Here is a 13399-nt window from a genome sequence, read left to right on the forward strand (position 1 = left end):
AGAGTTCAGCATTTGAGCTGAGAAAACAAGTCAGACATCACAAAAAGAAGAAAAGCAGATCACAAACACTGAGGTTGGGAACCAGAACAAAGTCTGTCGCCCACCAACAACCATTCCTCTTTCTCTTTCCTCTCCCTGCTGTTTCTCAGGCTCTGCCCCACCAGCTCCTGTGTCGGCATGGCTCACTCGGGTGGCACAGCAACCAGGCAAAGCCACCCAAGAGGGAAGAATGCAATGTCATGTCTATGGCTAATGACTGATGAGCCCGAGTGGCAGAAATGACTTCCAGGTTCTGTGATTAGTACCACTCTAGCCCAGCCATTCCTCACTCACTTCTTTCAAAAGGGAGATGGGTATGCAAGTTACCCAGCAACTGGAGAGAACACATGGGGGAAAGGAAAGAATCTAAAAACACAAGCCCTGAGCCAAGTTTTGGGACAATATTTCCTGAAAAATAAAAATGGGACCAAGTGCTGGGAACAGGGATTGAATGCTACTTCAGTGGCCCACGGAGCAGCTGGCTGATACAAATTAATTCTGGAGTGGTTCGACCTCTAATGGGAAGCTACCATTTATGGTAGGAAAAAACTAACAAACAAACCAACCCGTATTCTAGGGGAAAATTCATTTTTAGTGTTTTAATAGAATCTATCAGTTGAACTTCTTTAATGCTTCAAAGAGAGGTTGCAGGCGAGGTGTGACCTATAAACAACAAAATACTGACATATAATAAGAAGCAGATATTTACATGTATGTATGTATATACATATGTGTTGGTGTGAAAATATGTGTACATGAATGCAGGTGCCAATGGGGGCCCGAAGGTGTCAGACTGACCCCACCAAGATCTGGAATTACAGGTAGTTGTGAGCTGTCTGACATGGGCACTGTAAGAGCAGCATGCTTGTAACTGCTGAGCCATCTCTGCACCCATCCCAAGTACAGGTCTTTAAGTTTATCATTGTGTATGTGTGCACATGCATGCAAACATACCTGTACACATGCAGGGCACACATGCATGTTTGTATGAAAGCTAGAAGACAAACTTAGGCATCATCCTTCAGGAACTGTTCATCTCCTACCCCACTCTTTTGGCAGTACTGGGGATTGAACCTATGGCCTCACAGATGCTAGGCACGAGTTCTAACACTGAGCTACAGCCCTAGTGTAACTTTCTTTTTTTTTTTGAGAAAGGTTCTCTCACTGGCCTGAAGCTTGCTGACTAGGATAGACTAGCTTCCCAGCAAACCCTGGGTTCTGCTTGCTCCTGCCTCCTCATAGCTGGGATCACAATGGGTGTGTGGCAGGACCTTTCAATAACAACAACAATTTATTATTATTATTATGATGATGATGATGATGATTATTATGTGTGTGTGTGTGTGTGTGTGTGTGTGTGTGTGTGTGTTTCTGTCTGTCTGTTGTTTTGTTTTTTAAAGACAGGGTTTCTCTATGTAGCCCTTGCGATCCTGGAACTTGCTTTGTAGAGCAGGCTGGCCTTGAACTCACAGAGATCTGCCTGTCTCTGCCTCCAGAGTACTGGAATTAAAGGTGTGCGCTACCACCACCACAATCATCACCACCTGGCTTCAAAAATTTAAATTTATTTTCTATTTAAATACGTATGTATGTATGAATATATAGTGTGCGTGTATTTGCAATGTGAATGTAGGCATGCCAAAATCAAAGGACAACCTCAGAAGTCCATCTTTACCTTCTGACTTGTTTGAGACAGGGTCTCTTGCTCGCCATTGCTTACACTGGGCTAACTGGCCTATGAGCTTCTGGGGAGTCTCCTGTCTCTGGCTCACGTCTCCCTGGAAGCACTGGGATAAGCTACAGCATGTAGCTTTATGCGGGTTCTAGGGTCCTCACATGCATGCGAACCACCTCCTCAGCCTCACACTTGGCTTTTTACATGGGTGGTGGGGATCAAACTCAGGTCCTCAGCACATTAGCAGTGAAGACATTTCCCCTAGCCCCTGTCTTCTATTTTTGAGATAGGGTCTTATGCTAGCTTCTTTTCTGTTGCTGTGATAAGCAAAAGCAACTTGTTCAAGAAAGAACAAGCAAGAAGCCAAGAGCTTACATCTCAGCCCCAGCAATGCACAGAGAAGCAAACTCAAGTAGGACGAGGCTGAACTGAAACTGTTAAAGCCTATTCCCAATGGCGTACTTCCTCCAGCAAGGCTGATCCTTCTAACCCTGTCCAAATAGCCTCACCAACTGGAGACCTGGAGCCGACAGGGGACCATTCTCTTTTAAAACAGCACAGGTAACATTATATCAACTTCTACCGTTTTTGGAATGCTTAAATTAGTTCATAAAAAGTAATGTGATCTGGGCCCGGGGAGATGGCTGAACAATTAAAGTGCTTGTTCTGCAAGCAAGAGGGCTAGAGTTTGATCCTCAGAATCCATGTAAGTATGGGTGCCAAGGCAACCCACCTGTGCTTCCAGCCTGGTAAGGAAGAGCAAATAAGGACGATGGCTTGTGAGAATAACCATGCAGGCTAGCTCTGGGTTTGATTAGGAAAGCCTATCTCAAAAAATGAGGTGGAGGGCTGGGCATGGTGGCGCACACCTTTAATTCCAGCACTCGGGAGGCAGAGGCAGGTGGATCACTGTGAGTTCGAGGCCAGCCTGGTCTACAAAATGAATCTAGGACAGCCAAGGCTACACAGAGAAACGTGTCTCAAAAAAAAAAAAAAAAAAAAAAAAAAAAAAAAAAAAAAAAAAAAGAAAAGAAAAGTGGAAAACAAACCAACATGAACCTGACTCTGCACATGTGTATATACATATACCCCACCCACACATGAACAAACACACACACACACACACCTGAAAACTATGATATTATACACCTTTAATCTCAGCACTTACAGGGAGGCAAAAGGATCGAGTCCAAGGCCATCCCCATGTACAGACTTGAGTTCCAAGGACTGTCCAGATGATGTGAGGCTGTCTCGCAAGCAAACAAGCAAACAAGCAAGCAGAATAACACACAAATAGGAAAGATCTGGGGATGAGAAGTGGGAATAGAAAATAAACAAAACATAACAATGGCAGGTGAAAACTTGCACAGGGAAACCTAAAATTGACGGCAAATATTTTTTTACTCTATTTTTATGTTCTTCGAGTCATAGCACTGACAGAGAATAACAAGAAGTGCAAAATAAGGATGTCCACACAGGACCAGACACAGCCATAACTTCTCATGCTTAGAGAACAAGAGAAACATTGCAATCATCAAAGTTCTTAAATCACCGAATTAAACCCACTGAAAATGACAGAGCAAGGATGTTACAACAACCAAAATCAAAGTGGGGTGTGGTGGCACACACCTTTATTTGGGAGGCAGACGTATGAGTTCGAGGTTAGCCTGGTCTATACAGTAGTTTCACATCAGCTAGTGCAGCATTATGAGACCTTGTCTTAAAAATAGCAGCAGTAGCAACAAATCCCAAACAAACAAAAGAAAAACATATCAAAGAGACAAATTCACAGCAGGCTATCTCTAAAACTCATATGCTTTAATTTCAAAGCATACCTTAGGTGCTACTGACAGCACACGGCACGGACATGCCTGTGTCGGCTTCCATCCAGGCACCCACTTTCTGCCTAGTTCTACTGAAGCTAATCTCTCATACCCCAAGAAAAACATCCAACCTAGATAAACCAGGAACCACAAGACAACCCTCACCCCAAGAGTGTCCTCCAGAGGGGTGGTCTTTTCTGTAAATATCTACAGCTGGGGAGCAGTGGTGTGTGCTTGTAATCCCAGCGCTGGGGAGGGAGAGACAGGGAGGACCAATCCCTAGGGCTCACTGGCCAGTTTAGCTAAACTAGTGAGCTCCAGGCCAACAACAGACCCTGACGGAAAGAAAGCTGAAAGCCCTTGAGTAATGACATACATGGACAACCTCTGGCCTCCATATGTGCACACACACATATATATCCATACTGGCTATAGACACATCTTCACGCAACACACACACACACACACACACACACACACACACACACACACACACACACACACACACACACACACACACACGCACACACACACGCATGTAGAGTACCTAGAATCATGTCCTTACCTCCAAACATCCAGACAGGGAAGTGTGCTTGGGCCACAGCTTAAGCAAGACCTACCTGCTCCTGGGTCATCTTCTGCAGCTCATTCTCCCAAGCTGCCTGGTCACCATCTGCATTATAAGAAGCTGGTGGAGTGAGTCCACGGAGGATTAAGGGGTCTCGGTCATGGCAGAGGGCTGTCAGGTGTCCAATATACAACTTTAACTTGCTTCTATTTTGGTCAAGTTCTAAGAGGGGCTGGATGATCTGAGGTGAAAAATAAGGAAGAAGGTCAAGGTTAATTTGAAATGAGAAGTTCAAATATTCCTTATGCCTCCCGAACCCAGGCTGAGACTCTCCTCAGCACTACTGCAGAGCTCACAACTATAAAGACAGACAATTTCACAGTGGTGTTTACTGGGAAGCAAGGAGGGACTATGGCTGAGCATACCAGTTAGAGAACTCTGCACTGAGGCAGGAGACTGACAAAGAACTAGCTTGTATCTATTTGAATTGTGAATTACATTTATTTATTTATTTTTCATATGACCATGCTTGCCATGGCGTGTGTGAAGTCACAGGACAACCTGTGGGAGTTATTTCCTTTCACTATGTGTGTTCTGGGATTTGGTGATATATTTACTGCCACGTCTTGTTTTCACAGAGCTGATGTTCCTGATGCTCAAAGCCTCCAGTGACCCTGTAACTGCTCTGTTCACTTCACTATGAGCAGATTTCAAGGCTGCTGGTGAAAACTGCTCATCTGAAAGCCTGGGCAGCACACATGGTCTTCTACCTCCTAGTGTGGAAGAAAATTCAGTCTCTTGGAGAAGGTGAGAGTTGCTCTTGGCTGAGACATATGATGTGATGAGAGAACTCATTACTAAATCTGTCTCATCCTGGCTCAGTTTCCTTCCTTCATTTCTCATAGGCTATCCGATACTCTTTCTCTGAAAACAGCAACTGGTAGATCTTTGCATAACACCAAGTATCTGACTCACAGCCAAGGCCTGAAACATTGGTTCTGCATTTCTCTTAAGACACCTGTGGTAAATTTCTTTCCTGTCTGGTTCTCTTTGTCCCAGATGAATGAGTATTCCTTAGATTCTCTTTGGGAGTTCAATGACTGATGATGGACTCTGTTCCATGTTCCGTGTGACACCATTGGACACAAAACTCTGGCCAGGTATTATTGGTAATGATGTCATAGCCCAAGATGATCAGAAAGAGCCAGTCCAAGTTTTGCATTCCAGTCTGAAGCTAGAGCAGCAAGTGCCATAGTCATGGCAGCCATGGGAGTTGCTGAGCCTTGACAGATTCCCAGGCCTTACACCCCAGAAATTTGTACCCGCTGCACGGCATGTTTTTAGTAACAAGACACCTCTCTCCCATCTCATGATTAAGGGACTAGATCATCTTCAAATCGAAAGAAACAAGGCTTGGCATTCATTTGACACCACCCATACCCACCCCCACACTCACCCACCCCCACGCACACCTTGTGCTGCTGTGTAAGGCTCACAGGCTTTCCAAGAGACCCTGGTCAGCAGGCTGGTGGTAACAGTTGTGTACCAGCATTTCATATGACAGGCAGCTCACTCGACGAAGTCAATCAGAGAAATAAGGTGTCCCAATCAAAGCAGAGGCTTTGAAAGCGAAGGACTGAGACAGTTCTTCACAACAACACCAACTCCTCAGAAGGAACTGTGTTTCATTTCTGACCCCTAATGCATAGTTACCGTGGAAAGAATCAAGATTTAAAAAGGCTGGGCACAGTGGTGTACGACTCCTAATACCAGCACCCAGCAGTCTGAGAGGATGATCCTGAGTGTGTTGGCTAGTCTCTCATATGTCAACCTGACATAAACTAGAGTTATCTGAAGGGAAGAAACTTCAATTGAGAAAAATCCCTCCATAAGGGCATTTTCTTAATTAGTGATTGGTGGTGCCATCCCTAGGCTGGTAGTCCTGGGTTATATAAGGAAGCAGGCTGAGCAAAGCCTTGGGAGCATAAACAAGGAAGCAGCATCTCTCCACAATTCAGGATCCTGCCTTGTTTTGAGTTCCTGTCCTGACTTCCTTCAATGACGAACAGTGATGTGCAAGTATAAACCAAATAAACCTCATCCTCTCCCAACTTGCTTTCGGTTATGGTGTTTTGTTGTAGCAATACAAACCCTAACTAAGGGCCGAGCATGGCGGCACACGCCTTTAACCCCAGCACTCAGGAGGCAGAGGCAGGCGGATCGCTGTGAGTTCGAGGCCAGCCTGGTCTACAAAGCCAGTCCAGGACATCCAAGGCTACACAGAGAAACCCTGTCTCGAAAAACCAAAAGCAAACAAAGAAACAAGCAAGCAAAAAACCAAAAAACCCCTAAGACAATGAATTTTCAATAGTGGGACCCTGCCTAAAAAAATAGGCATGTTTCTATCTAATCCACATTACAGGTAGAATATTAGCTATACAAAATAATGGGATTTCTTTTTGATCTTTTCTCACCTACCTACTACAGTACCGAGAATCAAACCTAGGGCCTTTTACATAATAGCCAGCTGTCACTGAGCTATGCCCCCAGACCTTGCTTTACTCTGTTTTGAGACAGTGTCTTATTAGGTTGCCCCAGGTGGCCTTGAGCTTGCAATGGTCCTCTTGTATCAGGCTCCTATACCACCAGGCCTGGTTCACTGTGATGTTTCCATATATATATATATATGTAATAGATTCTGGTAGATTCCTGTCCTTCCTGTCCTCCACTCTTTCTGATGGTCTCCCTTTCTACTTTTACACCTTCCCCACTCCCCACACCTTAAGTTCACATCCAAGGAAAAACATGCGATATAAATATTTGTATACACATACATTTGTATATGTCTATATATTTTAAATTGGGAAACAGTAAAACGAACTTCTCAGGATATATATTTATAACCAAAAGGTAACATGCACATATGAATGTTTTCACCATTCTATGCTTATTAAATTTTATAGAGTGTGTCCATGTATGATGCTGGTAATTGAACCCAGGGATTCACACATATTAGGGAAGTGTCCCATCACTGAGCTATGCCCTCTTTTTTCTTGTTCTTTTTGCTTGTTTGTTTGTTGTTTTTGAGACAGGGTCTCTCTGTGCAGCCTTGGCTGTGCTGGACTCACTTTGTAGACCAGGCTGGCCTCGAACTCACAGTGATCCGCCTGCCTCTGCCTCCTGAGTGCTGAGATTTTTTTAAATATAAAATTTTGTTTTGTTTTGCTTTTTGTTTTCCGAGACAGGGTTTCTCTGTGTAGCCTTGGCTGCCCTAGACTCAACTTTGTAGACCAGGCTGGCCTCAAACTCACAGAGATCTGCCTGTCTCTGCCTATCAAGTGCTGGGATTAAAAGTGTGCGCCACCACCTCCTGGCTATAAATGTAAAATTTGAGAAAGGATCTTGCTACGTTAACCAAGTTATCCTTGAACTTGTGAACCCCCTGCCTCAGCATCAAAAGTAGCTGTGACAATGTTTGTATAAGTAGACCTGTTGGCTATTCACAACAGGGAAAGCCTTCCCTGCCGGACTCTGTTTGTTTACGTATGTTGCATACTTTGTAAACTTTGTACAGTTTGCAGGAAAGTGTCCCCACCCCAGCTGAGGAACAGCTGAGGAGCTCCAACAGCCAGGCCCGGCTGCTTCAAGCTTTGCCTCTGGGCTTCCCCAACATCTTTCCTTGGGTGCCAGTTCTTCAGCTCCCCTGGGTGCCAATCCCCCCCCCCCCCCCGTCCCTGAAAGGGGTGCCCAGGTCTTCAGGCTATGCTGCTGGCCTCTCTACACCTCCGGACAGCAACACCTCAGGACTCCAGAGCAGCTGAGGCTCTGAGATTAGATGCCTGGAGAAACTGAGACGCTGAAGCCACAGAGAAAGCAGCAGCACCCGAGGCCTCAGTTGGGGACGGAGGCTAAGATGCCTCTGTGGTAATGATGTATAAGCCGAAGCAGGGAGCTTTACGTGGTTTGGCACTGTCAGCCAGGGACCTGGACCAGGAATCTGACCCCTTAAGTATAAGTTCATAGTTTAGTTAAGGAAAGTTTTTTTGTTTAGCTTAAGAGTTCAAGTCTGTGTAAACCCTTTGAGGTATGAGTTTATATGCCCCTCCCCCACACTTCTCTGTCATACCGGCCGTTCCAGCCTCCAACTGTCGCAAAGGCCATCTCTAGCCCATCAGTGGGATCTCTCCCAGATTTATGCTTTTTTTAGGTGAAAAGTTGAGTAAGACCCACCAATGCCTAAGCTTCCTCTAAGCTTAGGACTTGAAATCCCACCAATCCTTAGTCTAGAAATCTGTACTCTTAAACAGTTACATCCCCTAAGAAATCCTATATAAAAGCTGTGTCTGCCCAGTTCCCTGCTGTCTTCTTCTGGGAGCAGAGGCAGCCACTCCAGGGTTCGTCCCTCTTCTCTTGGATTAGGCACTGCAGTAAATCTGCCTGGTGTGATTCTCTCATCAGAAGAAGCCAAGAGGCCCAGAAGAAAAGAGAAGAAGGGTCGGGGCCTAGGCTCCTGAGTGCCTCAGCTGGCAGGAGTTGGGGAAATCCTCCCTAGAGAGCTCCAACAGCTGGAGAGAGAGCAGGGCTGAGCCGCTGTGCTCCTCAGCTCAGCTGGGGATGCCCACCCCTGGGAGCTGCAACACCTCTGCAGAGGAGGCCTCCTCTCAGAGCTGTGCTTCCTGCGCCCCTGTGTCTCAGGATGCCCTTCCCTTGGGACACTGTCCCTCCTCTGAGCTGGGACACCTTCCCAGGCTTAAGCTGTGGGTTTCCTGGACACCTGCCCACCCAGGCAGGAAGGCCAACAAGACCCAGTTCTATGGTTATAAACATTAAGGAAAATAAATTATGACAGGAGAGATTCTAGCTGAGAGCTGTTTCTTCATAAGAGGATTTGTTATAATTTTTACCTAACTGGTTTCAGGGGCAAGCTTTTGATTGCACTGGGATAATGGTTTGAAGGTATTTGTTTTAATTTTATTTCTGCTTAGCTAAGATAACTAGTGAGCTTTTGAAAGCCTAAGAAATAATTTCTGTATTTTTCAGAGTCGAGAGTAAAGAAGACTCTACAATATTTTCCAAGTGTATGGTTCATTACCTATGAGATCTAATAACAGACGGATCTAATAGATGTTTGACTTTTTTGGGGGTGGTGTTTCAAGACAGGGTTTCTCTGTGTAGTCTTGGCTGTCCTAGACTCACTTTGTAGACGAGGCTGGCCTTGAACTCCACCTGCCTCTGCTGAGTGCTGAGATTAAAGACGTGCGCCACCACGCCCAGCACTCTGGCATTTCAATACCAGGATAGAACAAAAATACTTCCTACTAACTGGGCGCAGTGGTGCACATCTGTGATCTCGGTGCTCAGGCAGGCAGATCTCTGTGAGTTCGACGCCAGCCTGGTCTGAAAGCCAGTCCAGGACAGCCAGGGCTACACAGAGAAACCCTGTCTGGAAAAAGCAAAACAACAAAACAAAAACAAAACCTCCTTGCTCCACTGCACCCATCCAATTAGAAGGGTCTACTCTTTCTCTTCTTATTCCACTCCTGGGGATTTTTGTTTGGCTTGTTTTGTCTTGAGACAGGGACTCCCTCTAAATGCAAGCTGAAGAAATCCCATGTGAGATCCATAAATGATGTCATCTGTCCACACACAACTTCAGCACTTTATGATCCTTGAAGCTACAGCTGAAGCTGGGATCATAAGTCAGCACCACTAAACCTTGCTCTACTCTGTTCTAAGTGTGCTGGTTGCTTAGAACACTCAGAAGTTATCCATGCCCTCATCATAAAGATTGGATGAAAAGGTGTTGAATATTATTAGAACCTAAAGTATTTTTCCTTGGGGAACTAAAATTCTATTGTTTGGAAGGTGTTTTATTTGTCTATTTGTGTCACGGCAAGCATGCACAGGCCAGATAACAACTTGAGGGCTTTGGTTCCCTCCTTCCACCATGGAGGTCCTGGATACTGAATGCCGGTCAGAAGGCTTGGTGCCAAGTGACTTTACCTGCTGAGCCATGTCTGCTCTTTCAGAAGACCAAAGTTTGGTTCTCAATACCCATGTTAGGTATGTAGCTTATAACTGCCTGTAACTCTAACTCCAGGGAACCTGATATCCTTTTCTGGCCTCCACCAAGAGAGTCACCTGTGTGTGTACACACACAGTCAGTCACTCAGTCTTCCTGGAACATTACTTTTATATCTACTATGAGTCTTGTGTGTCTGCTCACAGCCCTGAGTTGGCTATCAACCCCTGTGTTCTTTTTATTTGCTAGCACCTTCAGACACAGATCTGTTGTCCGTATATTAACTGCATAAATATCAGCGGGTGGTTGTGATTCCTTGTTGAACTACTGTCCACTGCCTTTCAATACAGAATGTCAGGAAAGTCCCTCAATTACCTGACAGCTAATGTCCCAGGACACTCCTTTTCGCTAGCATTCTGGAACAGAGATCCAGCAAAGAGCTAACATCTGAGAAGCAAAAGATGCCAGGGAATAACATTCACCAGTTTTACATTTCTTCTCAGCCAGCAATGCTCCTGGTCAATACTGTAGTTGATTAGGGAGGTCAAAGACGGAGTGTTAAAGTCTTTGCAAAGTTGTGAAGCTGTATATTACATTCTCACATAGAACAGCTCATTTATGAAACAGTTCTTTAAAAATGCAGAAAAACTCTTTGGCATTTTTATTACATTGATCAGGAATACTGCCTATCAAATCATAATAGAGGAAAAAAATTAATTGAGTTTAACACTTACTAAATGCCTGACTGGTACGTTGTAGTCTAGCCAACGGAGTATGTGAAGATGTAGTTCTACTGTTTATTAAAAGAACTTATGAGATGAGTGATTAATGTTTTGGGTATATATACTAGTTGAACTGTACAATGTATCTTTTTTTTTTAGCCTTTAATTATGAAACCAATGTCAAGAACCCTTAAATTGCTAAATCATTTTGCTTGGTTGAGATTTAGTCTTATTTAGTCTTCAAATATGTTTATGAAATCCAACAAGGTTTTTATTTTTGATCCTTTGGGATGCAACCTTTGAGAAAAAAAGTCTTGCCATCTGAAGCCCAGGCCAAATGATTAATGGATTCCCTAAACATTTTTGGTTTTGGAGTCATTCCTTAGCCAATCCTAACAAATAGAAAACAAGAAAGGTTACAATAACCCTCACTTTGTACATTTTTTAAACAAGAAATATAATGGACAGAACATGCCAGCAAGTTTTAGACTGCACTTAGGCTTAGCTGGAAGGATAGCACAGCTATTTTTATTTAAAGTAAGTCAATAAACTCCTAACATTTCAAAACAAAACAAAAAACCCCGAACTTTATTATTGCGGTGTGTGTAAGATGGGGCAGGAACACCTTACAGGAGCCACGGAGGACACATGCGAAGCTGATTTTCTCCTTCCACCTTTCTGTAGGTTCCAGGAATCAAACTCAGGTCATCATGCTTGCCAGCTCTAATCTACCTTATGATTCTCTTCCCACAGAGTATACATTGGCTCTGTGGAAGTCATTGTGACAGTTAATTTGCCAAGTTGGTAAAATCTAGACTCATGGTGGCGTATGCCTGCAGATGTCAAGGGAGAAGTTGCTTCCAGCTTCTGTGCCAGGACTTCTTGCTGACAGACTGACACTTGAACTGTGAATCAATCCCTCCCCCGGCCCCGTCTCTGTGTTTGGGGTTGAGTATGTGCCAAGTGACAATGTGGAGGTTAGAGGACAACTTGCAGAAGTCTGTTCTCTTTTTATACCATGGCAGACATTAAACTCAGGCCCTAAGGCTTGGCATCAACAACCATTATCTTCTGTGCTGTTCTGGCAGCCCTGAGAGTCTTTATCCTAGGCTGCTCTTAAGAGATTCTATGGCTGTCAGGAGATAGCAAACTGTGCTTGGGCTGTCCACAGGGTCAAGCCTCTCCTCCTTGTCCTTTTCACCAAGCATTGGGTCTGATAGGCTTCTGTCACATGACCAGTTAATAGACCATTACATACCCCAAATATGTATCATTTCAAAGAATACTGCAAAGCCATTCTAAGGTGATGGTTTTTCCAACATCTTGAGTTCAGTGTTATACAAGTGGGTATACATAGATGGTTTCAACTTCCTCTGGTTTGGTTAGTATGCTGTCTCAACAATCATACATTTCTGTGAATGAGAACCAAGCATCATGTCCGTGTGTTACTCAAAAGATGCACACACTCACTGCCAGCTCAGGGAATACACTCTGACCGGCTGAGGCTAGGCTGCTCTGAACAGGAGCTTCTGCTGTTACCTGGCATGTCTTGGAGCCATGACAACTTTTAGCTCTAGGAAAGCACAGATGTTGCTTGGCTGCTTAACCTTGTTTGCTACGTCAATTACTGCACTCATGATATTTTACTAGTTATCCTGGAATTAAATTAACTTAGGTGATGCTTTGTAACCTATGAATTTAATAAAGAGCTGAGTTGGACTGGTGTGGTCATTCACACCTGTAATTTCAGCACTCAGGGGACTGAGACTAACACTGCCAAGAGTTTGAGGCCAACCTGGTCTACATAAGAAGACCTGGTCACAAAACAAACAAAACAGAACAGAGCTGCATTTACTTTTGGACACTTCTATACTATAGCAACAGTTGATGTAGAATCTAGCAACTCACAGCCTGTTTAACATAGATAGTAGTAGGTGTGTGTGTGTGTGTGTGTGTGTGTGTGTGTGTGTGTGTGTGTGTCTGTCTGTCTGTCCAGAGTCTCATGAAATTTGTAGGCAAATTGATGAAATTAAAAAAAAAAATCCTGAGTGGGGTATTTCAGATTCAGAAATATGAGTATTATATATAATAGCTTATATGTGGATATTATCTGTGAAGTCAATGATAAACAAGCTGCCACCCATAGAACGACAGAAGGCAGATATAGAGTAAGGGACTAGAGGAACAGATAGATCTTGTTAGGAAAGGGAACTAGAAAAGACAGATGGAGGTGGAGGGGCTGGAATGAGAGGCCTCATGCTCAGAAGAAGGTGACCAATAGACAATGGTCACGCTTTTTTTTGGTTATAGTTTGGTGGCTCTTTTTTGGTTGGTTGGGTTTTTTTTTGGGGTGTGTGTTGGTCTTATTTTGTTTTCTTGGTTTTGGGGAGGTTTTGTTTTGTTTTAGAAAGATCTTAAAGTTGGGTGATAGGGAGGGAAAGAGGATCTGGACAGACTTAGGAGACGAGAAGAATATGATGAAAATATATTTAAATGTAAAATTTGTTGTAAATAATAAAAAATAAAAAAACACTGGATATTTTAAATTGC

The 13399-nt window shown here is 44.0% G+C and overlaps 1 protein-coding gene across 10 annotated transcripts in view; it reads right to left on the reverse strand.

Annotated features, from left to right (window-relative positions):
* The window catches only part of Erc1 (ELKS/RAB6-interacting/CAST family member 1), a 259649-nt gene that overhangs the window by 14852 nt on the left and 231398 nt on the right, over positions 1–13399 (reverse strand). For 6 of the 10 annotated variants that reach the window (XM_051155233.1, XM_051155234.1, XM_051155230.1 and 3 more), the window contains one exon: positions 4158–4346. In XM_051155233.1, coding sequence (XP_051011190.1) covers positions 4158–4346 — 189 coding nt within the window. Of the gene's footprint in view, positions 1–4157; positions 4347–13399 lie in introns of those variants that run through there. The other 4 variants (XM_051155238.1, XM_051155237.1, XM_051155235.1 and 1 more) reach the window with 1 other exon arrangement.

This window comes from Acomys russatus, chromosome 13 (genome assembly GCF_903995435.1).
Source record: "Acomys russatus chromosome 13, mAcoRus1.1, whole genome shotgun sequence".
Taxonomy (NCBI): domain Eukaryota; kingdom Metazoa; phylum Chordata; class Mammalia; order Rodentia; family Muridae; genus Acomys; species Acomys russatus.